Source organism: Rosa chinensis, chromosome 7, assembly GCF_002994745.2.
Source record: "Rosa chinensis cultivar Old Blush chromosome 7, RchiOBHm-V2, whole genome shotgun sequence".
In the NCBI taxonomy this organism is placed as follows: domain Eukaryota; kingdom Viridiplantae; phylum Streptophyta; class Magnoliopsida; order Rosales; family Rosaceae; genus Rosa; species Rosa chinensis.
This window is the reverse complement of record NC_037094.1, coordinates 68,982,810-69,008,369: the sequence shown is the minus strand read 5'-3', so window position 1 is coordinate 69,008,369 and position 25,560 is coordinate 68,982,810. Positions and strand designations below refer to the sequence as shown.

The following is a 25,560-nucleotide window of genomic DNA, read 5'->3' as shown; positions in this document are numbered from 1 at the left end:
AGTGGCGGTTTCGATCCGGTGGCGCTTGGGATGGTCGCTAGCCTTCGTTGCAGCGGGGACTGCAATTTGGGTTGGGCTTGTTGTTGGGCCCCTATTGGAGGGCTGTTTGGGTTTTCTTTTGTGTTGTTTATTTCTTGTATTTAATTTTCTGCTTTGTGTTAGTAATAAATCCCTACTCTATAACAGTAGGGCGGGTCAGGATTTTTGTCTGGGTGTGCACTCTTAGTGCCTCGTCTGTCCTAGAGAGGAGGCTAGTCTTTATCAAATGGCGCCAAAAATTGGTACGTCTAAAAGATGCACAACTTAAACCTTGCACTCAAATATCATCGTTGGTAATATAGTGATCAAGCAAGGGTCATTACCCGCTGAAGATTGTTCCTAAACTGCTAACCAAATGTCACAAACTACTCTAAACTATGCTTCTGAACAGTTAACGAAAATAAATTAATTAACTAACCTAGACTTGATGGAATTTTCTGAAAATTTTACAGGACACTAAAGACACATTGAATAACACGAATAAAAAATTTCAGAACAATCGGAATTGATTTGATAATTTAAATAATTCACGTAAAACTGAATACAGTAAGATAACAAAGCAGAAACAGATTTTATAGCTTTAAACTATTGATAGAAACAAAGCTAAGGACTCATTCTCCACCACCAAACACACTCAATCATATCAAATCTCAGTTATGGAATCTTAATTCTCAATTGAATTTACCCGAAGTTAATTCACAAGCTCGAATTAACCCATTACCCTTTCTTAGTTCCTCGTTAAGTGAATACAAGCTCACCACTTAATCTATTTCCGATTATGCAACCTAGACACAAGCTCGCTAAGTTTAACATATCAAAATCATTAAGCAAAAAAAGGGTTTGGATAAATCTAGGGTCACAAGTACATTGGTAGTCTTGCTAAACCTAGGGTTTGAGTCACATGTAATTCAAGAAAACATTTTGCTACTCAATTGGAATCAACACACGACATATACGAATCTAGTGTTACTCCTAGCATTAGAACCCTAACCTATTCATTTAGTTGCGCACCTAAACAAACACATAAAGATTCATCTTGTAGACACAGTGAAACAAACACTCAATTGATAATATAGAAAACCAAAAACTGAATTATCATCAATATGAATTGAACATGTTTGGGGCTTTAAAATCGCCCCTAGCTACAAAAGTATTTAGCTAGACATAGTCATGAAGAAAACAAAAACTAGAAGAAAGGAAGAGGAAGAGATGGCGGCTGGATGATGGCAGAAAATGTCGTTCTCTCCTTTTTCTTGTGCGGCACAACGTACGTCTCCCCCTAGACGTCCCTTCTCTTTTTTTTGCTTACGTCAAGAGATTTTCACTTCTTTTCCTTTTAGGATTCAAGTAGCTTCTCCTCTAAGATTTCTAATAATTTTCACCCATAAAAAATATGTCATATATCTCTAATAAACAGAGATATTCAGTTAATACTCGTCGGTGGGCTTCTAAAAGGAATTTGGGCCTCAAATTGTGGATTTCCGTCAAAGTGTCAGATTCTCGGACTGCCCGACCTTGCTGTACTAAATCGGCCATAACTTCTTGTAGAAAAATGATATGAATGAACCGTTAAAATTTCTGGAAACTAGACATCCAAAGCTTTCCAAGCATATAAAGTTCACTGTCTAGTTCGTTCTGAGCTGCTCTCAGTTTCATGTCGAACTTGACTGATCTGCACAGGCAGATTTACTGATTTAGCTTCCTTTCTTCTACTTTGCTCCATAACACCTACAAAACATAAAAATAAAGTAAATGACTCAAATAGATAGAAAACTAGCTAAGAAAACATGAAGAAATCAACACAAAATCATGTACATTTATGAGCATATCAAATTCCCCCACACTTATCTTTTGCTAGTCCTCGAGCAAAACAAAAGAAACTAACTGCTATAACAAAAGACACGGACCTAATGTTTTCCAAACATCTCAGAGAACTTATAATGCGCACAAGTATGGTCAACAAAATTCAAGCAGTCACATATCAAAATTCACAACTTCATTTAAGAGCTAATTTATTTTGATAACCATCATGCTCAAAGTATAATGCATGGACAATCAAACCAATGCAACAAATGAGAACCAACTTCCTCATGGTTCAAACAAGTGTTCACTTAATTTCTCACAAAGATGCTCTCAATTCTTTTCACTCATGATTTTCTGACTTGATGTATAAGCATAGATTTCACTCAAGTTATATGTGAGAGGAATGATACAATAAGACAAACAAATAGCTCACATATGATAACAAGAAAAAAAGGCTTTTTCTGAAATTTTTTTTTTTTTACATATGATCCCATGATTGGAATGCCAAAACTCGGACGAAAGGCCAGTGACACCATATGCTCACCCCTCCACACAAGTCTCCACAAATCGAATGCACAACTTCAAAGATCAACAAGGTCTTTATTCAGGGTTGTAATGGGGCCAAGGGTTAAGGTTAGAAGAAAGAAAGGATAGGAAATTCAAAGATCCTAAAGAACCTAGTGGAGCACTAGAAGAACATAAGAGATAAAAGAATCTTGAAACTCTTCAAGGTAGTCAATCTTCGAACATGAAGCAAATAATTTTTTCAAGGCCAGATGTCATCTTTTTGGGCCTTTGCTTCATTCTAAACCTTCTTTTAACACTCGTGAAATAGGACAAAGACCACATTTTCTTGAACAGACCTTCAATTCAAAATAAACTCCTTATTCACAAAAGGGGGACTAAAATCCATTCACACATTTTTTTTTGCTTTTGCCGTATACTTTTTTTTTTTTTTTTCGTTTTCTTTTCGGCATACATATATATATATATATATATTTTTTTTTATGGACAAGTCTTACCCCCACACTTGCTTACAAAAGTACCTCGAACACAAATATATCTCTAAAAATATTTGCTCCACTAATTCCTTAGGATAGGGTAATGATACATCTATACTAAGCTTAGGGTTAAGGAATTTGTGGTGATGAAATAAAAGGCTTAATGTAGGCTCAAGGGGGTTAACTAGGGGATTGCACATCTTGTGTGCATAAAAGGGACACAGGTTAATTTGGCTATGATGGTAATCCTAATGCCTTTATCCCTTCCCATCCATCATGCAATTCAACCATACGCTTCAAGAGGCTTTGGGGCAAGTTCTAGCATTTGTCCTTATAAAATATGCAAGTCGAATCCGAGTCTCAACCAAGATGAATAAAAGATGAGATCATGCAAAATCCTCGTCAAGAAAATAAGATGATTCTATACTAAGCACTCAGAAAATAAATAGCACATATACAGGCTCAAAAGCTCACAAGGGTTTAAATCAAGTTTAACCTGTCATAGCATGCATCCATCAATTCTCAAGTGTTACATTAATCCAACCATCAATGTATATAAATCGAGCACAATAATCATCAAAATCTATTAACAATTATTTGAAATCAAGAATCTAACACATGCCTGCAATCTTTTTGTGACCAAAATATAAATCCGAAAGTTCATGCTCATCATAGAGTTGGAAGACTCCTAAGACTCATTGAAAAATAAAACCTAAAACTAGACTCTTTTTTTTTTTTAATTCTTTTTTTAATTTGTTTGATTTTTTTATTATTGAAAATAACAAAAAGTTTCAAATTCCTTCCCCCCACACTTAAACTAAACATTGTCCTCAATGTTTGATCTAGATATAATCATGCAATGATATAGTTAAGTATAGAAGGAAAGAGAAAACACAACAAAAACAAAATAGTTAAGAAGAGTAGAGAATGCTCCCTCTTGTAGACCTCCCAATGCTAATGATCTTTGGATATCAACCTCAAGGCTGTAAGCCTTGAATGTTTAGGGCAAGCTCTATGCCAAATGCGCCAAAGATACTCCAATAATGCTCAAAGTCATTAGGAAACATCACTGTTCACAAACTGATTTCAGCTAAAACCTTGCAGCATCCCTATTTCCGAGGTTCATAGCTCATCCAGTAAGAACCGGAATCCAAAGGTTCCACTTGGAGATGAAAGTTCATATTCAGGGCTTTCCATACATATGTGGCATGCATTCCAACTCCAAGGGATGTAGAAACTAGAGACCTGCAAAGTTAGCAAAAAATTACAGAAAACTGGCAGAATGACCTTTGTCCATTCAAACCTGAATACAAGAAGCTACAGGGGTCACATTCAGAAACCCTTTGGTAGGAATGAAGTTAACATCCGGAGCTTCGAATCCATATAAGTTTTGCCTCATTTGGGCCCCCAGAAGTATCCCCTGTTTTGCCCTGTATGTGGCTCTGATGCCCAGTTTTCTGCTTTTGTGTTCCGACCCTCCTGTACTCAACTGAAACTGCAGACGCTGTGAAAATTGAAATTTAGATCTGCCAAAGCCATTAGAAAATAGACACCTGGGGCTTTTGATCCATATATAGTACGTCTGTTGGTTCCAAAGGAGCTGTGAACGACAGCTGTTTGAAATGGACTGAAATCTGGGCGTCAGAAAAACTGGTTTGATAAAAAAGTGACTCCTCTAAATCTTTCTCAACTATGTGACCTGCACACAAACACAAAAAACATAAAACCAAACAAAACAAGAAGCAAAGAAAGAGAAGAAAAGAATAAAGAAAACATCCCTTAGAAAAATACCGCAATCTTCCTCCTTCATTCATTGGGTTGCCTCCCAAGAAGCGCTTGGTTTAACGTCCTCAGCCTGACGGTACCAAGAATCAATCTTCTTGTGACACTGGTTCGTGAAGGGGTACTAACTCCACATTTTGCATCACAAAAGGCTCATAATAGATCTTGAGTCGATGTCCATTTACCTTGAACACTTTGCCGGTTTTTTCACTACGAATCTCAACCGCACCATGAGAGAAAACATTAGTAATAACAAAAGGACCAACCCAATGAGAGCGCAGCTTACCCGGAAACAATTTAAGGCGAGAATGGAAGAGAAGAACTTTTTGTCCTACAACAAAAGTTTCCCTTGTGATCATTTTGTCATGAAACGCCTTTGTTTTCTCCTTGTATATTCTTGAACTCTCATAGGCATCGTTGCGTATTTCCTCAAGCTCATTCAATTGCAGCTTTCTCTGCTCACCAGCAGCTTCCAAGTTCGTATTGCATCGCTTCACCGCCCAATATGCCCTATGCTCTAGCTCAACCGGAAGGTGACACGGTTTTCCATAGACCATTCTGAATGGTGACATCCCAATTGGTGTCTTGTAAGCTGTTTTATATGCCCATAATGCATCATCAAGTCTCAAGCTCCAATCCTTCATATTAGGATTCACGGTCTTTTCCAAAATTTGCTTCACCTCGCGGTTAGAAACTTCTGCCTGGCCACTTGTTTGAGGATGATAAGGCGTTGAAACCTTATGTGTGATGTTGTATTTCCTCAACAATGCCTCGAATGATCTATTGCAAAAGTGACTCCCTCCATCGCTGATGATAGCTCTTGGTGTTCCAAATCTAGCAAAGATGTTAGATTTAACAAAATCTACAACAACCTTAGAATCATTAGTCCGAGTGGCTTTAGCTTCCACCCATTTGGAAACGTAATCAACAGCTAAGAGAATGTAAAGGTTACCATACGAGGACAGAAAAGGTCCCATGAAATCAATGCCCCAAACATCGAAAAGTTCAACAACAAGAATAGGAGTTTGCGGCATTTGGTTTCTAGCACCTAAATTACCTGTTCGTTGACAACGATCGCATGACTTGCAAAACTCAAATGCATCCTTGAACAAGGTAGGCCAATAAAATGCACTCTCAAATACCTTGAGAGCTGTCCTTTTTGCTCCAAAATGACCACCACATGCATAGGAGTGACAAAAAGTAAGAATAGAGAGAAATTCAGAGTTAGGTACGCACCTTCTTATCAACTGATCCGCACAATGTTTCCATAAGTACGGATCATCCCACACATAATACTTGGCAGTCTTAGCAAGTTTGTCCTTTTGAGCCTTTGTCAAATCATCCGGAAACTTCTTGGTTACTTTGTAGTTGACGATATCTGCATACCAAGGCTCCAAAACTTCTAAGTGAAAAAGTTGCTCATCCGGAAAGCTTTCATGCAAAGGCAATAGATCCTCCTCTACGTTTGAACCATTTACAAGTCGGCTTAGGTGATCTGCTACCACATTCTCACTTCCCTTCTTGTCCTTGATTTCCAAATCAAACTCTTGTAAGAGAAGCATCCACCTAATAAGCCTTGGCTTTGCATCCTTCTTTGTAAGAAGATACTTCAAAGCTACATGGTCAGAAAACACAATCACTTTAGTACCAATTAAATATGAACGAAATTTCTCTAAAGCGAAAATAACAGCTAAAAGCTCCTTCTCTGTAGTTGAATAATTCAACTGAGCATCATTAAGAGTCCGAGATGCGTAGTAGATAACGTGTGGAAGCTTGTTCACACGTTGGCCCAAAACAGCCCCCATAGCATAATCAGAGTCGTCACACATTAGCTCAAAGGGCAAATTCCAATCTGGAGGAGTGATGATAGGTGATGTGGTTAACAACTCCTTAAGTTTCTCGAAAGCTTTCTTGCATTCCTCATCAAACTCAAATGCCACATCCTTTTGTAACAACATGCATAAGGGTCTTGATATTTTTGAGAAATCCTTGATGAATCGCCTATAGAAACCTGCATGTCCAAGAAAAGAACGAACCTCTCTCACACTTGTGGGAGAGGGTAAGGAACGTACAAGATCTATTTTTGATTTATCAACTTCTATTCCCCTAGCAGAAATAACGTGCCCTAAAACAATACCTTGATCAACCATGAAATGGTATTTTTCCCAATTTAAAACAAGGTTAGTTTCAATGCAACGATTAAGCACAAGAGATAGATTGTCTAAGCATTTATCGAAAGAATCACCATAAACACTAAAATCGTCCATGAATACTTCTATGATGTTTTCGACAAAATTTGAAAATATACTTACCATACATCTCTGAAACGTTGCAGGAGCGTTACAGAGTCCAAAAGGCATCCTCCGGTATGCAAAAGTCCCAAAAGGACAAGTGAATGTCGTCTTTTCTTGATCCTCTGAAACAATAGCAATCTGATTGTAACCTGAATAACCATCAAGAAAGCAATAATGAGAATGACCAGCTAACCTTTCGAGCATCTGATCAATAAAGGGTAGCGGGAAGTGATCCTTGCAAGTTGTTATGTTTAATTTTCGATAGTCAATGCACACCCGCCACCCAGTTTGCACACGTGTAGGCACTAACTCGTTGTCTTCATTCTTCACAACCGTGATACCAGATCGTTTAGGAACTACCTGCACTGGGCTCACCCACTTGCTATCTGAGATGGGGTAGATCACACCCACATCTAGCAACTTTAATACCTCTTTCTTCACCACCTCCATCATGACAGGATTCAAACGACGTTGAGCTTCTCTTGTTGGTCTTGAGGCTTCGTTAAGAAGTATCCTATGCAGGCAAGTCGCCGGACTAATGCCTTTTATATCTGCTATGCTCCATCCAATAGCAGTCTTGTACTCCTTGAGCACACGAATTAACTTCTCCTCCTCCAACTCTGTGAGGTTTGAGGCAATGATCACGGGTAATGTTTCTTCCTCTCCCAAAAATACATATTTCAAGTGATTCGGTAATGGTTTAAACTCTAACTTGGGGGCCTGAATCACAGAAGGCAACAACTTTTCAGTAGACAAAGGAAGGGAAATAAAATCATTAGAATTACCTCTAGACCGTGGTAGTGACTCAAGTGCAGCCACGGTTTCCTCAATATCCTCCCTCAAATCGATGTCCCTTTTTGGGTTCTTGAATGTTTCAAACTGCAAACTTTGAGAGATGGCGGTTTCCAATGCATCCTCACTTATGACTTCAAAGAATTTCTGAGCTAAATCATCAAGAATGTCAATAGAAAAACAAGAATGCAACTCACTAGGATACCTCATAGCTTCAAAGATGTTGAAGCTTATTATATCACCATCGAACTCCATTGTCAAAGTCCCCTCATAGACATCAATCTTGGTTCTTGTAGTTCTCATGAAGGGGCGGCCAAGAAGGATAGGTGTAGATGTAGATGATGGCTCCTCCTCCATCTCTAACACATAAAAGTCTGCTGGAAAGATTAAATCATTTACCTGCACCAAAACATCTTCCAACAAACCCTTGGGATATGCATTAGAACAGTCAGCCAATTGAATAACAACACCATCTTTTTTTAGTTCACCTAGACCTAGAGTTGCATAAACTGAATAAGGCATGACATTTATAGACGCACCTAAGTCTAACATAGCACGCTCAAACCTGGTGTTACCCATTGTGATTGGAATAGTGAAGCTACCGGGATCCTTACACTTGGGTGGAATTTTTCGTTGAAGCACTGTTGAAACATTCTCACTCACTTTTACAGTTTCATTCCCTTTTAATCTCCACTTGGTAGTGCAAAGTTCTTTTAGAAATTTGGCATATTTTGGGACTTGTTTTATTGCATCTAAGAGCGGTATGTTCACTTGGACTTTTCGGAATGTTTCCAAGGTCTCCTTTTCAAGTTCCTCTTTCTTTGATTTAGCAAACCTACGAGGAAAAGGAGGACATGAAGTAATCAAACTTGGAACTACATTACTAACCTTAGAATCTCTCAAACCCGTGGGTTTAAGGGCTGCCTTTGATGCATTTATGTGATTAGGGGGCTGCCCTAAAGTGTCCAAGCACTCATGGTTGTCCTCCTTTGCTACCGTAGCTTCTCCTTGCTCCTCCTCATTATTCATGGCTCTCTGAACTCTCTTTTGCCCTCTTGGCTGCTCCAAAACTTCTTTTCCACTTCTTAAGGTCACAACACTAGCATTCTCAAACCCCCCTTTTGGATTGATCACAGTCTGACTAGGGAGCTTTCCTTGTTGGTGTTGTTGTCCAATCATGTTTGCTAGTTGACTCACTTGACGCTCAAGATTCTCAATAGACCTATCTGTTTTCTGTTGAAAAGATTGTTGAGAGTTAGCTAAAGAAGCAACTAAATCCTCAAGAGACTTACTTGGAGCTTGTTGTTGAGGAGGAGGTTGATAAGATGTTTGCGGTCTAACTTGATAGAATCCAGGTGGGCGGTTGTAATTGCTTCCTTGAGGTTGCAAAACATTGTCATTGTTGCTCCACTTAAAATTCAGATGATCACGCCACCCCGCATTATAGGTATTAGAGAATGGATCATATTTCGGCCTTTGTTGCCCTTGAAATCCAACCGCATTAGCTTGCTCAAAACCACTTTGCTCCATCAATGATGGACATGTATCAGAAACATGTCCCACCATTGAGCACACACTGCATACTTGCTTTGGCGCTATCACAACCTGTTTTACAAGATTAGTTAAGTTAGCTAATTGTAATTCAATATTAGAATTAGTACTTACCTCTTTGACGCTCTTAAGTGACAGCTCATCTCTCCCTCCAAATTGCCGAGTATTTCCAGCTATGTTCTTTAACAATGTTTTAGCAGTAGCTTGAGTCTTGTCCATGAAGGCTCCCCCACTTGCTGCATCAAGCATCACACGATCTGTGCCACACAATCCTTCATAGAAATATTGTATGAGAAGGTGCTCTGATATTTGATGATTAGGACATGAAGCAACCAAGCACATGAATCTCTCATAATATTCTCCAAAGGACTCTCCATGCATTTGCCGGATTGCACATATATCCTTCCTTATGCTTGTAGCCTTTGTGGCTGGAAAATATTGCTCAAGGAATGCTTGTTTCACTTGATTCCATGTGGTGAGTGAACCGGAAGGCAAATTGTAAAGCCACTCCTTAGCCTTACCCTCCAATGTGAATGGGAAAGCCCTTAACATGACATGGTCTTCATGGACAGTTGCTGGCTTCATTCCTGAACATACCATTTGTAGCTCCTTAAGATGCAAGTTGGCATCCTCTGTTGAGAAGCCATGGAACTTAGGCAAATAGTGAATCATGCCAGACTTAAGCTCAAATCCTCCATCCCCATTCGGATTTGGATAGGTGATGCACAATGGTTGTTGTTCTACATTAGGAGTTGCCAACTCCCTCAAAGTACGGTTAGCCATGTCTTCTTGTCTCTCTTCTTCCTCTTCCCCTGAACTCAAGTGTGGTGGGGATGGTGGTGGCAAGGATGTCGTTGCTCGCGTTGTCTTGACTGTTCTTCGAAGCTCTCTAAGTGTACGTTCTAGCTCAGGATCGTACTCAGCAAGATCAAGGCTCTTATTCCTTCAAGTGTGCATGCACAATGAGAGGTATCTACAAAAATAAAAGCAACTAAGTTAGTAAACCAATAAAACAGAAAAATAAGACGAACAAAATAGATTAGCTATTTAGGGAAAAACAATCCCCGGCGACACGGCGCTAAAAATTGGTACGTCTAAAAGATGCACAACTTAAACCTTGCACTCAAATATCATCGTTGGTAATATAGTGATCAAGCAAGGGTCATTACCCGCTGAAGATTGTTCCTAAACTGCTAACCAAATGTCACAAACTACTCTAAACTATGCTACTGAACAGTTAACGAAAATAAATTAATTAACTAACCTAGACTTGATGGAATTTTCTGAAAATTTTACAGGACACTAAAGACACATTGAATAACACGAATAAAAAATTTCAGAACAATCGGAATTGATTTGATAATTTAAATAATTCACGTAAAACTGAACACAGTAAGATAACAAAGCAGAAACAGATTTTATAGCTTTAAACTATTGATAGAAACAAAGCTAAGGACTCATTCTCCACCACCAAACACACTCAATCATATCAAATCTCAGTTATGGAATCTTAATTCTCAATTGAATTTACCCGAAGTTAACTCACAAGCTCGAATTAACCCATTACCCTTTCTTAGTTCCTCGTGAAGTGAATACAAGCTCACCACTTAATCTATTTCCGATTATGCAACCTAGACACAAGCTCGCTAAGTTTAACATATCAAAATCATTAAGCAAAAAAAGGGTTTGGATAAATCTAGGGTCACAAGTACATTGGTAGTCCTGCTAAACCTAGGGTTTGAGTCACATATAATTCAAGAAAATATTTTGCTACTCAATTGGAATCAACACACGACATATACGAATCTAGTGTTACTCCTAGCATTAGAACCCTAACCTATTCATTTAGTTGCGCACCTAAACAAACACATAAAGATTCATCTTGTAGACACAGTGAAACAAACACTCAATTGATAATATAGAAAACCAAAAACTGAATTATCATCAATATGAATTGAACATGTTTGGGGCTTTAAAATCGCCCCTAGCTACAAAAGTATTTAGCTAGACATAGTCATGAAGAAAACAAAAACTAGAAGAAAGGAAGAGGAAGAGATGGCGGCTGGATGATGGCAGAAAATGTCGTTCTCTCCTTTTTCTTGTGCGGCACAACGTACGTCTCCCCTAGACGTCCCTTCTCTTTTTTTTGCTTACGTCAAGAGATTTTCACTTCTTTTCCTTTTAGGATTCAAGTAGCTTCTCCTCTAAGATTTCTAATAATTTTCACCCATAAAAATATGTCATATATCTCTAATAAACAGAGATATTCAGTTAATACTCGTCGGTGGGCTTCTAAAAGGAATTTGGGCCTCAAATCGTGGATTTCCGTCAAAGTGTCAGATTCTCGGACTACCCGACCTTTCTGTACTAAATCGGCCATAACTTCTTGTAGAAAAATGATATGAATGAACCGTTAAAAGTTCTGGAAACTAGACATCCAAGGCTTTCCAAGCATATAAAGTTCACTGTCTAGTTCGTTCTGAGCTGCTCTCAGTTTCATGTCGAAGTTGACTGATCTGCACAGGCAGATTTACTGATTTAGCTTCCTTTCTTCTACTTTGCTCCATAACACCTACAAAACATAAAAATAAAGTAAATGACTCAAATAGATAGAAAACTAGCTAAGAAAACATGAAGAAATCAACACAAAATCATGTACATTTATGAGCTTATCACGCAACCCCCTAGTGGCAGGATGAAACGTAGTGTCGTCGGAGGTTCTGATCGACAGCATAGTGGGAAAGCAGATTTCATTGTTTTATGGCTTTATATGAGCTTTATCTTTCTGGTATGTCACCGTTGTAAAGCAAATGGAGTTGCCCAGTTATCTGGTATGTCAACCCTTGTTGGTGCATGTTTGAATACATAAGATTAGTGGGAACTCCTGTTATTATCCAGGATGCTTTCTCGTTACTAATTGTTCGGGTTTAGGCTTTACGTCCCCCCCTTTGTATTTAGCAGTTTCATTAATGAAGGCTTGAGGGCAGCTGCACCAGCCCTTATTTCAAAAAAAAAAAAAAAAAAAAAAAACCAAAAGAAAGAGAACAAATAGATGGACATGAAATCAAAATGGCTCAGTAATAAATTGGCAACAAGCCAATAAAGAGTAATAAAGATAAATTAGCCCTAAAGATAAATACTAGATTTTTCAAAAGCTTTATAAAATTAAAATGCATGTCAATAATGATTTAGCTTCAGAATTAGCTTCTTTTCCACTTTCCAATCTGAATAAGAATAACATTGGTGATAATTATAGTAAGATTATGATTTTATCTCTCTATTTTCTTCTTTTACTCTTGCTTGAGAGGCTGTGGTCGGCTGTGGTGGGGGCTTCTCCTTATCTCCGATCAGGCCTACATAGGTGGCTGGGGTGGGGGAACTCCTCTCTCCTGATCGGTGAAGGGGCTACCGATGTTATGGGTTTTCATAACAAAATTCCCAAAGTGATTTGGATATGGGCTTTCAGTAGAAAGCTACTGGTGTATCGTTGGTCTGGATGCGCAAGTTTATGCAGATCGATTTGAGGATGGTACGTCCTCGACAGCTGCAGGTGGTGTCATGCCATGATAATGGTGGCAGGGAGATGATCGATGGAGGACGGTGGTGTTGCGTGGTGGTGCTCATGCATCGACCAGCATGATTGCTATAGGTTGGAGGCCTGGATTGAGTGAATCGGCGTTGGGGCTGAGGGATACAGGAGGAAATGCGGCTGTAGATGTTAACGAGGTGGTGACCGATGGCCAGTCAGTGGCTAACGAAGCAATGGTGGATGGCTGGCAAATCTGGCGATCAGAGCTGCATCAGAAAGAGGGTGACTACGGCGCTGAAGCCAACATGTTGGGGGCTGTTTGGTCTAGGCTTTTTCCTTAGGCATTAGGCTGGAGACTTTGGCTTCTAGGCTTGGTTCTTTTGGATTGGGTTTGGGCTCTAGTTGGCATATTTTATTTTCGTTATTTAATTTTGTAAGGACTTCTCCCTTTTTAGGGAGGAAGATTGTAGGTCCTAAAGGTTTGAGGAATGTCGCCAAGGTTACCCACAAAGCCTACGCAATTTAATTTTCTCGTAGGTAGTGTAGGACTGTAGGGTAGCTTCTGGATGTGGTTATTAGTTTCTTTAAAAAGGTTGAATTACTTAGGTAGTGGCTCTATCTGACAGCCCTGCATGAGCGGGTAATTATGTGTAATTTCATTGAACTGCAATGGAGTACTTGACAATTTCTCTAAAAAATAATAATAACATTGGCCTTTCTTAAAAAAAAAAAAAAAAAAAAAAAGAATAATATTTGGTGTGTATTACTAAAAACACCATTCATTTAAATTACACAATTAACCATTCATTTACATCTTTGTTCTGCATAGTACCAAGCTTGTAAAACTTAGTTGCAAATCAGTATTTCTGCCCAGGACATCCTAAAACGTAGGGCTGACCCTGAACTCAGTATATGAAAACATTACTTGCGTTTGAATGGTATCTATAGCACAATTTAGAGGATACGATCAATAAACAATTCACTCAACCTTATCTGCTGATGGTTTTAGATTTGAATAGCAAGAAATAGTTTCATCAAAGGAAAAGATAAAACTTTTTTTTTTTTTTAATCTAAAAAAGTCAATCTCATTAAGCATTTCAGCAAGCAGTACAATAATCACTTGCCCAGAGGACCGTCAGTAGAAGTCGTTACATAGAGCACACAACCCTAGCACACCCCTCACACGAGCATACTACTTCGCACACCCTAGCACACTCACCTTTTTTGATTAAGCGCAAAAACAAGAAACTAAGTAACCCCAAAATCAATAAACTATCTATGAGGCTACCTATTTCTTGTCGATCTTCCCCACTCAAATAAAGAAAAAAATAGGTTCGCCATCCTTTTGTATAAAAGGATGGAAACCAAAAACTGAAGAGCGTTGTCCAAGTCTTTAGGGTTTGTTAGTCAGTCGAATAGATTAGGTTATGCTTTGATTTAGTCTTTGTTTTCTGTTAAAATACGTGGCTGTGTGTAGCCGATACGTGAGCATGTTTTTCAGTTCAGTTTGTTAGAGTCTGAGGCTATATAATAGCCAGAGTTGTAGTTGAATAATAAGAAGTATTCAATCCAGTTTTGTGAGTTTGAGTGTGTTGCAAAGTTCTCATTCCCAACAAACTGGTATCAGAGCCCCCATTGGGCCTGAGATTAGAGTAAAAGCCAGAGCTTAGAGAGGGAAACAGAGAGAGAGAGAAAGATGAGTGAGGATAATAGTTTGACAAAGATCCCTCACTTCGATGGCGTCCACTATGACCATTGGGGTGAACTGATGGAAAATTTCCTCATATCGAATGGATTATGAAGCCTCATAAAGAATGGTTTCGAGGAACCAAGAACGGGAACAGGGTTGACCGATGCGCAGCTATCATTGTTGGATGATGCAAGGACCAAGGATCACAAGGTGAAGCACTACTTGTACCAGGCCATCGACAGAGTCACTTTCGAGCAAATTCTGGACAAACACAACTCAAAGGTTGTCGGGGACTCACTGAAGAGGAAATTTGGTGGGGATGCTCGAGTTAAGAAGTCTCTTCTTCAAGCTTTGAGAAGAGACTTTGAGGTGTCGGAGATGAAGAAAAGCGAGACAATCACTGAGTATTTCGCTAGGGTCATGGATGTGGCAAACAAAATAAGGAGCAATGGTGAAACCATGCCGGATTCCAAAGTGGTAGAGAAGATCTTGAGGACGTTGACTGAGAGATTCACCTATGTGGTGGTGTCTATCGAGGAGTCGAAGGACACAGACACCCTCTCAATTGATGAGCTACAGAGTTCACTTGTTGTTCATGAGCAAAAGTTCCACAGGCTGAATCGAGTAGAAGAAGATCAGGCCTTGAAGATTGAAGATCGAGCTGGTGCTAGAGGCCGAGGGAGAGCAACTCTCAAAGGAAGAGGTCGAGGGAGAGGACGACAGTCCTTCAATAGAGCAATAGTAGAATGCTTTAAGTGTCACAATCTTGGACACTTTTAGTATGAATGTCCGAAGTGGAACAAAGAGGCCAATTATGAATAACTTGATGAAGAAGATGAACTACTCCTGATGTCGTATGTGGAGATGCATGAGGCAAAGAGAAGCGATGCTTGGTTCCTAGATTCTGGGTGCTCAAATCATATGTGTAGTGATCGAGGTATGTTTTTGAGTTTGGATGTTGGTTTTACGCATTCAGTCAAGCTTGGAAATAACACTAGGATGAGTGTGGCTGGGAAGGGAAGTGTAAGACTAGTGTTCAATGGTGCTGCTTTTGTTGTTGGAGACGTGTATTATGTTCCAGATCTTAGGAACAATCTTTTGAGCATTGGGCAGCTACAGGAAAATGGCTTGGCAATCCTAATCTGATATGCAGCATGCAGCATTTACCATCCACAAAGAGGGTTGATTGTGTACACCCTAATGAGTGCTAATCGTATGTTCATCATCTTGAATGAAGCTTCAACCTCTATGAGATCTCTTCCTCAACCAGAAGAATGTTTTCATACAAGCTCCTCGGATTTGACATACCTGTGGCACCAGAGGTATGGACACTTGAGTCATAAGGGGCTGAGGACATTACAATTCAGGAAAATGGTGCACGGTCTACCTCAGTTTAGAGCTTCACAGGTTGTTTGTACCAATTGCTTCAATGGCAAGCAACACAGGAATGCCATTCCAAAAAGAAGTTTGTGGAGAGCAAATCAAGTACTGGAGCTGATTCATGCAGACATTTGCGGGCCAATCTCCCCTACATCTAACAGTGGCAAAAGGTACACTCTATGTTTTATAGATGACTTTAGTCGTAAATCATGGGTGTATCTTTTGTTTGAGAAGTCAGAAGCACTGAATTGTTTTAAGAAATTCAAGAAGTTGGTGGAAAAAGAAGCAGAAGTATCTATCAAGTGCCTAAGGACTGACAGGGGAGGAGAATTCACATCACATGAATTCAATGTTTTTTGTAAAGAGCATGGAATCAAGAGGCAGCTCACTACTGCATATACGCCACAACAAAATGGCATCGCCGAGAGAAAGAATAGAACAATAATGAACATAGTACGCTCCATGTTATCTGCCAAGAAGATGTCGAAGCCTTTTTGGCCTGAAGCTGTGGTTTGGACGTTCTATGTTTTGAATCGGTGCCCTACCTCAGCCGTGAAAGATGTCACACCACAAGAGGCATGGAGTGGAGTTAAACCATATGTTGCTCACTTTCAAGTTTGGGGCTGCGTTGCACATATCCACATCCCATAAGCAAAACGAGGTAAATTAGATGATAAAAGTTTTCCTTGTATTTTATTGGGAGTCAGTGAAGAGTCTAAAGGTTATAGGCTATTTTATCCTAAAACAAAAAGAGTGGTTGTGAGTAAAGATGTTGTGTTTGAGGAAGATAAGCAATGGGATTGGGGTGAAAACTATGAGGAGCAGATTAGGTCGAAGTTGGTTTGGGGTGATGATGGTGAGTTCAGTGATGAAGAAAATGAGGGAGAGAATAGAGGTGATGATGGTGACGGTGATGTTGAGGTGAACGGTGAAAAACAGGGTAGATAAAACTTTAGTGAAGCTATAGGGAGCACTAGCGAGGTCAGTGGCAATGAGGGTAGAGAAGTAGGTCACTCTGAGGGTAGCATAGTTGAAGGGAGAGAAAGAAGACCACCATACTGGACAGGAGATTATGTGAGTGGTAAGGGTCTGAGTGAAGATGAGGAGGCAGTGTATATGGTGCAAGGTGCTGCAGAAGAAGATCCTACTTTATTTGAAGATGTTGTAAGAGAAGATAAATGGAGAAAAGCCATGGATAACGAGATCAACTCCATTGAGAAGAACAAAACCTGGGTTCTAACTAAATTGTCGGCATGAGCTAAGAAGGTTGGTGTCAATGGATTTACAAAACAAAATGTGATGAGCATGGTGAAGTTGTCAAGCATAAGGCTCGTCTCGTAGCTAAGGGGTATTCACAAAGAGAAGGCATTGATTACTCAGAAGTATTTGCACCAGTGGCAAGGTTAGATACGGTAAGAACCATCATTGCTCTAGCAGCTCAAAAGAAGTGGAGGATTTTTCAATTAGACGTCAAATCAGCATTTCTTCATGGAGACTTGAATGAGAAGGTCTATGTAGAACAGCCTAGAGGATATGAGAGGAAGGGAAATGAGCATATGGTCTATCAATTGTACAAAGCCTTGTACGGTTTGAAACAAGCTCCCCGAGCTTGGTTCAGCAGCATTGAAGCGTACTTTGTCAGTGAAGGTTTCCAGAGATGTGAAAGTGAGCAAACTTTGTTCACTAAGAGGAGCAACGAAGGCAAGATCATCATTGTAAGTTTATATGTTGATGATTTGATTTTTACCGGTGATGATGCTAATCTGTTGCTTGAATTCAAGACTTCCATGATGAGAGAATTTGATATGACTGATATGGGGAGCATGAGTTATTTTCTTGGGATAGAAGTGTTACAAAAAATAGGAGGCAATTTTATCTTTCAGAGAAGATATGCATTGGAGGTGTTGAAAAGGTTTGGAATGTTGAAGAGCAACATGGTCACCAGTCCAATTGTGTCGGGGTCCAAGATAGGGAAAGATAAGCATAGTGTCATGGTGAATGAAACTTACTACAAACAGCTTGTAGGAAGTTTGATGTACCTAACTTCTACACGGCCTGATCTGATGTTCGTTACAAGTCTACTAAGCAGATATATGGCAAAACCCACTGAACTTCACTTGCAGGCTGCCAAAAGAGTCCTCAGGTATCTAAAAGGCACAGTAGACTACGACATTTACTACAAGAATGGTGGTGATGACAAGCTAATGGCATTCATTGACATTGATTATGCCGGAGACATGGAGGACAGTAAGAGTACGAGTGGGTATGCTTTTCTGTTAAGCTCAGGAGCCATCTCATGGAGTTCGAAGAAACAACCAATTGTGACCCTGTCAACAACTGAGGCAGAGTTTGTCGCAGCAGCAAAGTGTGCGTGTCAAGCAATCTGGTTGAAGAGGATACTGAAGGAGCTCGGGCATAAAGAGGAGGACTGTACCTGCATCAATTGTGACAACACGTCCACCATTAAACTTTTAAAGAACCCAGTGTTACATGGACGCAGCAAGCACATACGTGTAAGGTACCATTTTCTTAGAGATCTCACAAAGGAAGGTTCAATTTCTTTAGTTCATTGTGGAAGTACTGAACAAGTAGCTGACATAATGACTAAACCCTTAAAGTCTGATACATTTCTTAAACTTCGGAGCATGCTGGGAATGTGTGAAGTTAGTGAAGTAAGCTAAATTGCTTCACTGAATTTAGCTTAAGGGAGAGATTGAAGAGCGTTGTCCAAGTCTTTAGGGTTTGTTAGTCAGTCGAATAAAAACCTAGTCCTTAGGATTAGGTTATGCTTTGATTTAGTCTTTGTTTTCTGTTACGTGGCTGTGTGTAGCCGATACGTGAGCATGTTTTTCAGTTCAGTTTGTTAGAGTCTGAGGCTATATAATAGCCAGAGTTGTAGTTGAATAATAAGAAGTATTCAATCCAGTTTTGTGAGTTTGAGTGTGTTGCAAAGTTCTCATTCCCAGCAAAACCTAAAATAACAAATAACACTCGAACAATCATGTAGGCCCAAAATAACCAAGCCCACATGAAAGCCCACCACCACTCAGTAGCCCAAGAGGCCCAGCCTTGTGAAACCCTAGCGCAATCCATAGGGAGGTTGTTGCCACTTTGGTCGTCGTTGCCACCGCCAGGCTTAGAGCAGCCACTCCAGTCACCAAAGTCAGTCGACGCAAGCCAAAACGTATCCTAGCAGTCAGCATCAATGTCGCCGTCACTAGTAGAGGACCAAATCACTCGACCCAGTCTGCCCAGAACAGACCAACCTCCGCCATCATCATCTGGCATCCAAATATTTCTAGATGTCGACGACCATGCCACCCCATAGATCAAACCTCCTTCGGGCATCCCAACCTGGGGACCAACGACCTGATATGGATCCAAGATCCTCCCATCACCAACTGCAAAAACAGTCAGAGGCCGCAGCCAATGAACACGGAGAAATGGCTTTAACTTTGGATCCCTCAAGGAAAAGATAAAGGACAAACTACTGTTTAGTCCCTGAAGTATGCCTTCGTCCTCGTTTTAGTCCCTGTCTTTCTAATTTAATCCCAAAAGTCCCTGAACTCAAAATTTGAATTCCAACTGGTCCATTCCGTCCATTTCATCTGGTTGCTTGATGATGTGTCAGTTTTGTACTTGCCAGCTCAGCGCCACGTAAGACACTGATTTTGTAAAGTGACAAAAATGCCCCTACTTCAGTTTCTTCCAAAATTTTCTCCAAAATGGTGAAGTCTCATGAGAGAACTCGAGGAGAGTAGATCTAGATTTCTCTCTCTCCTCCACCACCAGTGAATATCTCGGCACCACCGTGCCTCACCTCCACCACCACGGTGTCCACCAGTCTCTGGCGACTCAAACCCAGCTCCCACATCGTCTGGAGACACCGGAAAATGACTCACACGCCGACGAAGCAATACCCAGAATTACTTTGGACACCCAAACCTTTCTGGGTGTCTGACTTCTCTCTCTTCTAGCACACCCAGTGAACCCAAATCGCCACCAACGACTCCTCTCTTCTCCAAGTTGTCACCACCACCTACCATTACCGTGAATTTCTTCAACCTACAAATTTCATGGTATTGGGTTCATAAAGGAGAGAGAGGATGGGAGAGAAAGAGATCGGGAATAAGAACAAGAACAAGAACAAGAACAAGAAATTCAATAAACCAAGCACTAAATTCTAACTCAAATTTAGACAATTTCATATATCAGAGATGAGTACCCGACGAAGTCAGAGGAGGAAGAGAAGAGGAAAGCTCCGGCATGCCTAGAGAGCAACGCCGGTGGTGATGTCGGTGGAAATCAGGAGGAGGAAGACGACGTTGTTGAGAGCAACGCCGGCGGTGATGTCGGTAGAAATCAGGAGGAGGAAGAGAAGAGGAAAGCTCCGACATAAGGTTGTGAGAGTGAGCATGACTGATTGGTCCACCGGCAAGAAGCCCAAGTCGGAGCAGTTGCCCCTCACACACTGGGAGGTTGCGGCTGCTCTCTCTGTTTTCTTCATATTCTCCTTCGGCCTCTTCTGTGTCTACTTGACCACTCCCGCTGTCGATTACGATAAACTCAAAATCAAACGCACCATTGCTGATCTCCACTTGCTCAAGTACGTTCCCTAATTCCCAATTCCCAATTCCCAATTCCCAAACTCACTCTTATACATTTTTTTTTTCCATTGATTTTTCTCTATAGATCATCTTGGGACCTATGCAAATGATTATCCAGCTCAATTCATTCTGGGTTACTATTCTACATACATCTTCATGTAGACAGAAGGAGAAAGAAGATAAGAAAGAAGACAGAGGAAATTTGGAAGAAACTGAAGCAGGGGCATTTTCGTCTCTTTACAAAATCAGTGTCTTACGTGGCGCTGAGCTAGCAAGTACAAAATTGACACCTCATCCAGCAACCGGATGAAATGGACCAGTTGGCATTCAAATTTTGAGTTCAGGGACTTTTGGGATTAAATTAGAAAGACAGGGAATGAAACGAGGACGAAGACATACTTCAGGGACTAAACAGTAGTTTGCCCAAAGATAAAACCTGACTTTTACAATAACAAAACATTATCAATACAGCAAAACAAAATGGCCGGTGAGAGCTAGCAAGCCATGCATAAGACCAATTTCACAGGGATAAGTATGGTTTGTGTCATATGTACACTTTAACTGCTCACATTTGAGCATAAAAAATCACCACTTGTTTAATTCAGCATCATCAATGGCCATGCTGCTTCCAATGATATGCCTACTGACAGTTGGGACCTTTAAAGGTTTTCTTGCCTCTTGTATTATGGACTGGACTTCTTCAATTCTTTGGGATGGATGGTTTACATCATTGCTTTCCCAACTTCCTCCTCCCCACATTTCCATAGGTAAATTCTTCAAGAACCAACCGTGGTTCTTAATTTCTGAAATTGTAATTCTCTGCAAAGAGATGAGCAGAGATCGCAATGAGAAAGCTAAGCAAGCAAGTTTCACCACCAAACGCCAAACGTGTGTTTAATTTATCAAGCAGCTAAGTAAATGCTCAGCACCAAAATGAAAGCTTTGTTACCTTTTCTGGGTTTGCCACAAATATCTTAGCGAGCAAGTCTCTACATTCCACAGAAACTCGTACATTACCAGGGATTGAGTAGCATACAGTAAGGGTCCGCTGTCATAAGACAAATATAACATGATCACTCTGACTCGGGAGAGAGAGGAGAGGGTGGAGGATTTTAAAGGTTGTTAATTTTGCCACTCACCAGAATTGTTTTTCTAAAGTTCATAGGGTCCTTAGGATCTTCAAAGGGATATGCTCCAACAATCATGACATATAGGGAGACTCCACAAGACCAAACATCTGCAATCTGTACTGTCTTAAGATTATAAAAGATGCTTAACGCCCACAGTTGCAGATTATAGTGCTGATGAAATATAATGAGAAGGCACAATAACAATTTGGACTAACCGCTCCATCATATTGTTTTTCAGATAGGACCTCAGGTGCAATATAAGCCGGTGTTCCCGCAGTAGATTTTTGCCAAGAATGTAGTAGTAGTGACTTCACAAACAAAGTAAAATATTATTCAATGTCTCATTAACCAATCGCTAAATGCATTTGAAAAAAAATACCTCTGAGGATCCAAAATCGCATATTTTCACCCGAGGTGCTGTGCTGTCATCTAAGAGTGCATTTTCAAGCTTAAGGTCTCTATGACATACTTTCTGCGGTAAATAAATTATTCCTTACCACAAATAATACTATCAAAGATAATGGGAGAACAAAAAGGTGGTATACACCACTTCATCTGAACTTTGACAAATTTTACATACCATTGTATGGCAGTAATCAACTCCTGATATCAATTGCTGGAAGAAAAACCTTGCCTGATGCAAATGATTGTAATTAGTTATGTTATGACTGAGTGCAAAGTAAAAAGTACTTCAACTGAAACTAAATGTGAAAATACAAAAAAAAATTGAAGTATTTCATTTTCTGATGACCTTAAAAGATCTCATATCCCAACTCAACCCCTTCCTACAAAATTACTTTACCTCAGTCTCACTAAATCTACCGGCTTTGCATATTCTCTCATAGAGTTCTCCTCCAGCAGCATACTCCATCACAATGCATAGATGAGTTGGTGTCAGGAGGACCTGCACGAAAGAGACTCAAATAATTCTAAACATAACATATAAAATTATAACTATTTCCACTTCATAACATATAGTGGAGGAAGCAAAATAACATTTTGAAAAAAAAAATTAACATATCGAAAAATATTATTACCTTTAAGCTTTGGCATAATGGCCACAAAGCTTTGGTCCTAGCTACAAATTGAAAACTGGCCAATGGCCACGCTACCATCGCCACGGTTAAGCTTTGGTGGCCTTACATGCACTTAATTAACAAAGCTAGCTAAAGTTAAGCTTATCTCTGGTGACAGTTCTTATGAAAAAAATACTTCACTGTGGCAGAAGGAAGCTAGTTTCTACAACCATGCTGGGTTTCCACAGTTGGTGAATAATAGGAACTTAAACATTATTGAAACAATTTAATTTTTACTATACAACAACTAGAATTAGAGCATTTTTAGCCGACTTTTTAACTTGACTCCTTAGCTATTTTAGGAGATCATGTTTAGTTTTTTATCAATTTAAGTAACTGCATCAGGTTCCTAAGTGACTCTCCATTTTAACTTGTAGCTATCTCGCTCCCTAAATATCGAGAGCAAGATGAGGCTCTTTATTATTTTTATTAATTTAAAACATTTTTAAAAAATAATTGTGTTTAATTTATAAATACATTTAAACTATTTTTTCTTCATTCAAAAAATAATGTAAATTCAAAACTAGTTAAAACAGAGAGAATTGATGCGGAGGTAATTTAAAAGTGGCTAGCCAAAGTAGCTATTTAACTATTTGGCTAAAAATGAATTGACTAAAAAATAACTAGCATTGCTAATGATACTCTCAAACAAGTTATCAACGACCACTCGTCCATAAATCTAACTCAATACCTTCTACTCACAAAATAAAGACTTATGTCATTAGACCAAATGTTCAGGACAAGAAATTTACCCACTATCTATTTCAAGAAATTTACCCACTACTTATTATAACTGCATTAAAATACAATTTTTCCTTTTCTTTCATAATTAACATAATGTTTTTGTTTTTTAACACTCAACATCTCTCTCATGGAGGCAGCAGTGGCTAGAGTTTTCTAGCCTCCCTGCCTTCAAAGTTTTTACATCGGGGTTTCTCTCTACCTAATCTACCATTTAAAGACACTACCCAGTTTTCTCAGATCCGAATTCATTAGTTTGAGGTTGTCACGTACTACCTAATTTTTGTTCTAGTTAGAATAATGTCTATCTAGTAAAAACCTCTCTAGAAACCTTTGTAGAAGTATCTGGCTTTATCATACCATAATGACATGCTCGGCGTTTAGACTTAGGTAGAATAAATTGCCTACGGGGCAAGTTGATTTTGTTAGCATAGACTACTCGGAGCTAACATTATCTAAATAGAGTAGTATTCTTTGTAATATTATTTGGCCATGAGCTAGGGTCATATTAATTTATGAACTCTTTATTTCAAAAATAGTAATCTAATTCAATTTTATTGTCAGTAGAAAAAAAGTTATATAAAGTCTCTAAACGAAAAATCAAAACTCTCTCCCCTAGAGTTTGCATTACAGTTCAGTCTGCTAGAGTTTACGATTCTACTTTAGGGGTATGTTCGTGTTGTACTCTTTTAGAACATCCATCACCGGGTTGGTAGGGTTATTGGAGCTACTCTTGATTCTATATACTTGTTGTGGATCGTCTTTGCGTGCTACCCATATCATTTGTGGTTTGGGTTGGGTTCAAGAGAATTGCTCGTCTCGGATTTTATTTGAAAGAACCGCTGTCCCGCTTACAGAGCCAATAGCCTCCAATATTGAGCAGTGACCTTTTTAGTAGTGATGACTTGATCGAAAGTATTGATCAGACCCAAGAAACACAAATAGAAACCTATGCAATGGGCCGGTTATACAAAATTGATAGAGAACATGCCATCAGTATATGTTAAAGCAAAAAAAAAGTGTAACAAAGGCAAATTCATACTTTTTTCTTTTTTCTTTTTCTTTTCAATTTTTTTTTTTTAATTCATAATAAGTCATTGTCGTGATTGGAGGGGACGAACATATAGAATCTGTGGATATATTCACCTAATTCATTACTAATTGCTAACCTCTTTGAATTGAACAATACTGGGATGCTTCAAGGATCTGTGGTTCATGATTTCTTCTTGTACATTTTCATTGATCTGCAACACCACAGAAATGGGAATGACCCAATACCCTGAAAAATTCTAAACAGAAAAAGAAAAAAAAGAAAAGAAAAAATTAAGATTGGGATGAAGAAGATGAAGAAACAGACCTTGTTGCCTCTCTCGATGAACTTAACGGCAAAGTGTTCTCCGGTACATTTATCTCTTACCAACCTTGCTACCCCAGAAGTCCCAGACCCAATATCTTTCACAATCTCATACCTCTCCATAGATCTCTAAATTCCAAAGCACAACAACAACTCACTGATCAACTCTATTCCTCAGGATCCTCAACTTTTTCTTTTTCTTTTTGGTTGTTGAGAATAATGAAACACCAACTTGCATGAATTGTCCAACCCTTCGAGACGTTTATGAAATTAGGACAAGTGGAAAGAAGGTCTGTGGGCAGGTTTTGGATCTGAGACACAGGGCCACACTGTAATTTGACTGCAGAGTAAATGTGCAGAAAGCCAGAAACTCATCTTACTGTGTACTCAAAACGATTAAGAGCCACAGAAAATTGAATCATTGACCAACTCTGATGCATGCGACAAATATTATGGAGGTAATGCATCTCTTATTATTCCAGCATGTCCCGCTTTTAGCCCCGTCGTACCCACAAAAGGAAAATATCTAAGCTATGAGTAGTAGTACCAAAAATAGAAAAGAAATATATCCTAGCTCGTTTAATATTATATAAGTAGGACCAAAAATAGAAAATATCCTAGCTGGTTTGATGCTATTATTAGCAATGATCTTGACTGCTAGGTGAGAGAGTTGGTGATACTTACGATGCTGGTGATGATCGACGTCGGAAATGCTAGTGGATGCTGTGGGGACCATGACCCTTCAGCTTTAATATTAACGATACTTGAAGTTGCTGCAACGTCGTTCGTAT

At 39.4% G+C, this 25,560-nt stretch overlaps 1 protein-coding gene across 1 annotated transcript; it reads right to left on the bottom strand.

Annotated features, from left to right (window-relative positions):
* Positions 1–20,883: 20,883 nt before the first annotated feature.
* LOC112177157 (serine/threonine-protein kinase SAPK2) lies at positions 20,884–25,259 on the bottom strand. The gene is made up of 9 exons (XM_024315377.2): positions 24,773–25,259; positions 24,585–24,659; positions 22,401–22,502; positions 22,179–22,232; positions 21,978–22,070; positions 21,814–21,906; positions 21,608–21,712; positions 21,418–21,516; positions 20,884–21,287 (listed from the first exon to the last, which is right to left on the bottom strand). Exons 1-9 carry the CDS (start codon positions 24,890–24,892, stop codon positions 21,054–21,056), a joined length of 975 nt encoding a protein of 324 aa, XP_024171145.1. The 5' UTR covers positions 24,893–25,259; the 3' UTR covers positions 20,884–21,053.
* Between the last annotated feature and the right edge of the window lie 301 nt (positions 25,260–25,560).

Coding starts and splice junctions, on each gene's coding strand:
- LOC112177157 (XM_024315377.2), bottom strand. CDS start 24,892: ATGGAGAGGTATGAGATTGTGAAAGATATTGGGTCTGGGACTTCTGGG. Junction 21,907..21,977: donor GCGATTTTGGATCCTCAGAG/GTATTTTTTTTC, acceptor TTGTTTGTGAAG/TCACTACTACTACATTCTTG. Junction 21,288..21,417: donor TTGTGGCAAACCCAGAAAAG/GTAACAAAGCTT, acceptor ATCTCTTTGCAG/AGAATTACAATTTCAGAAAT.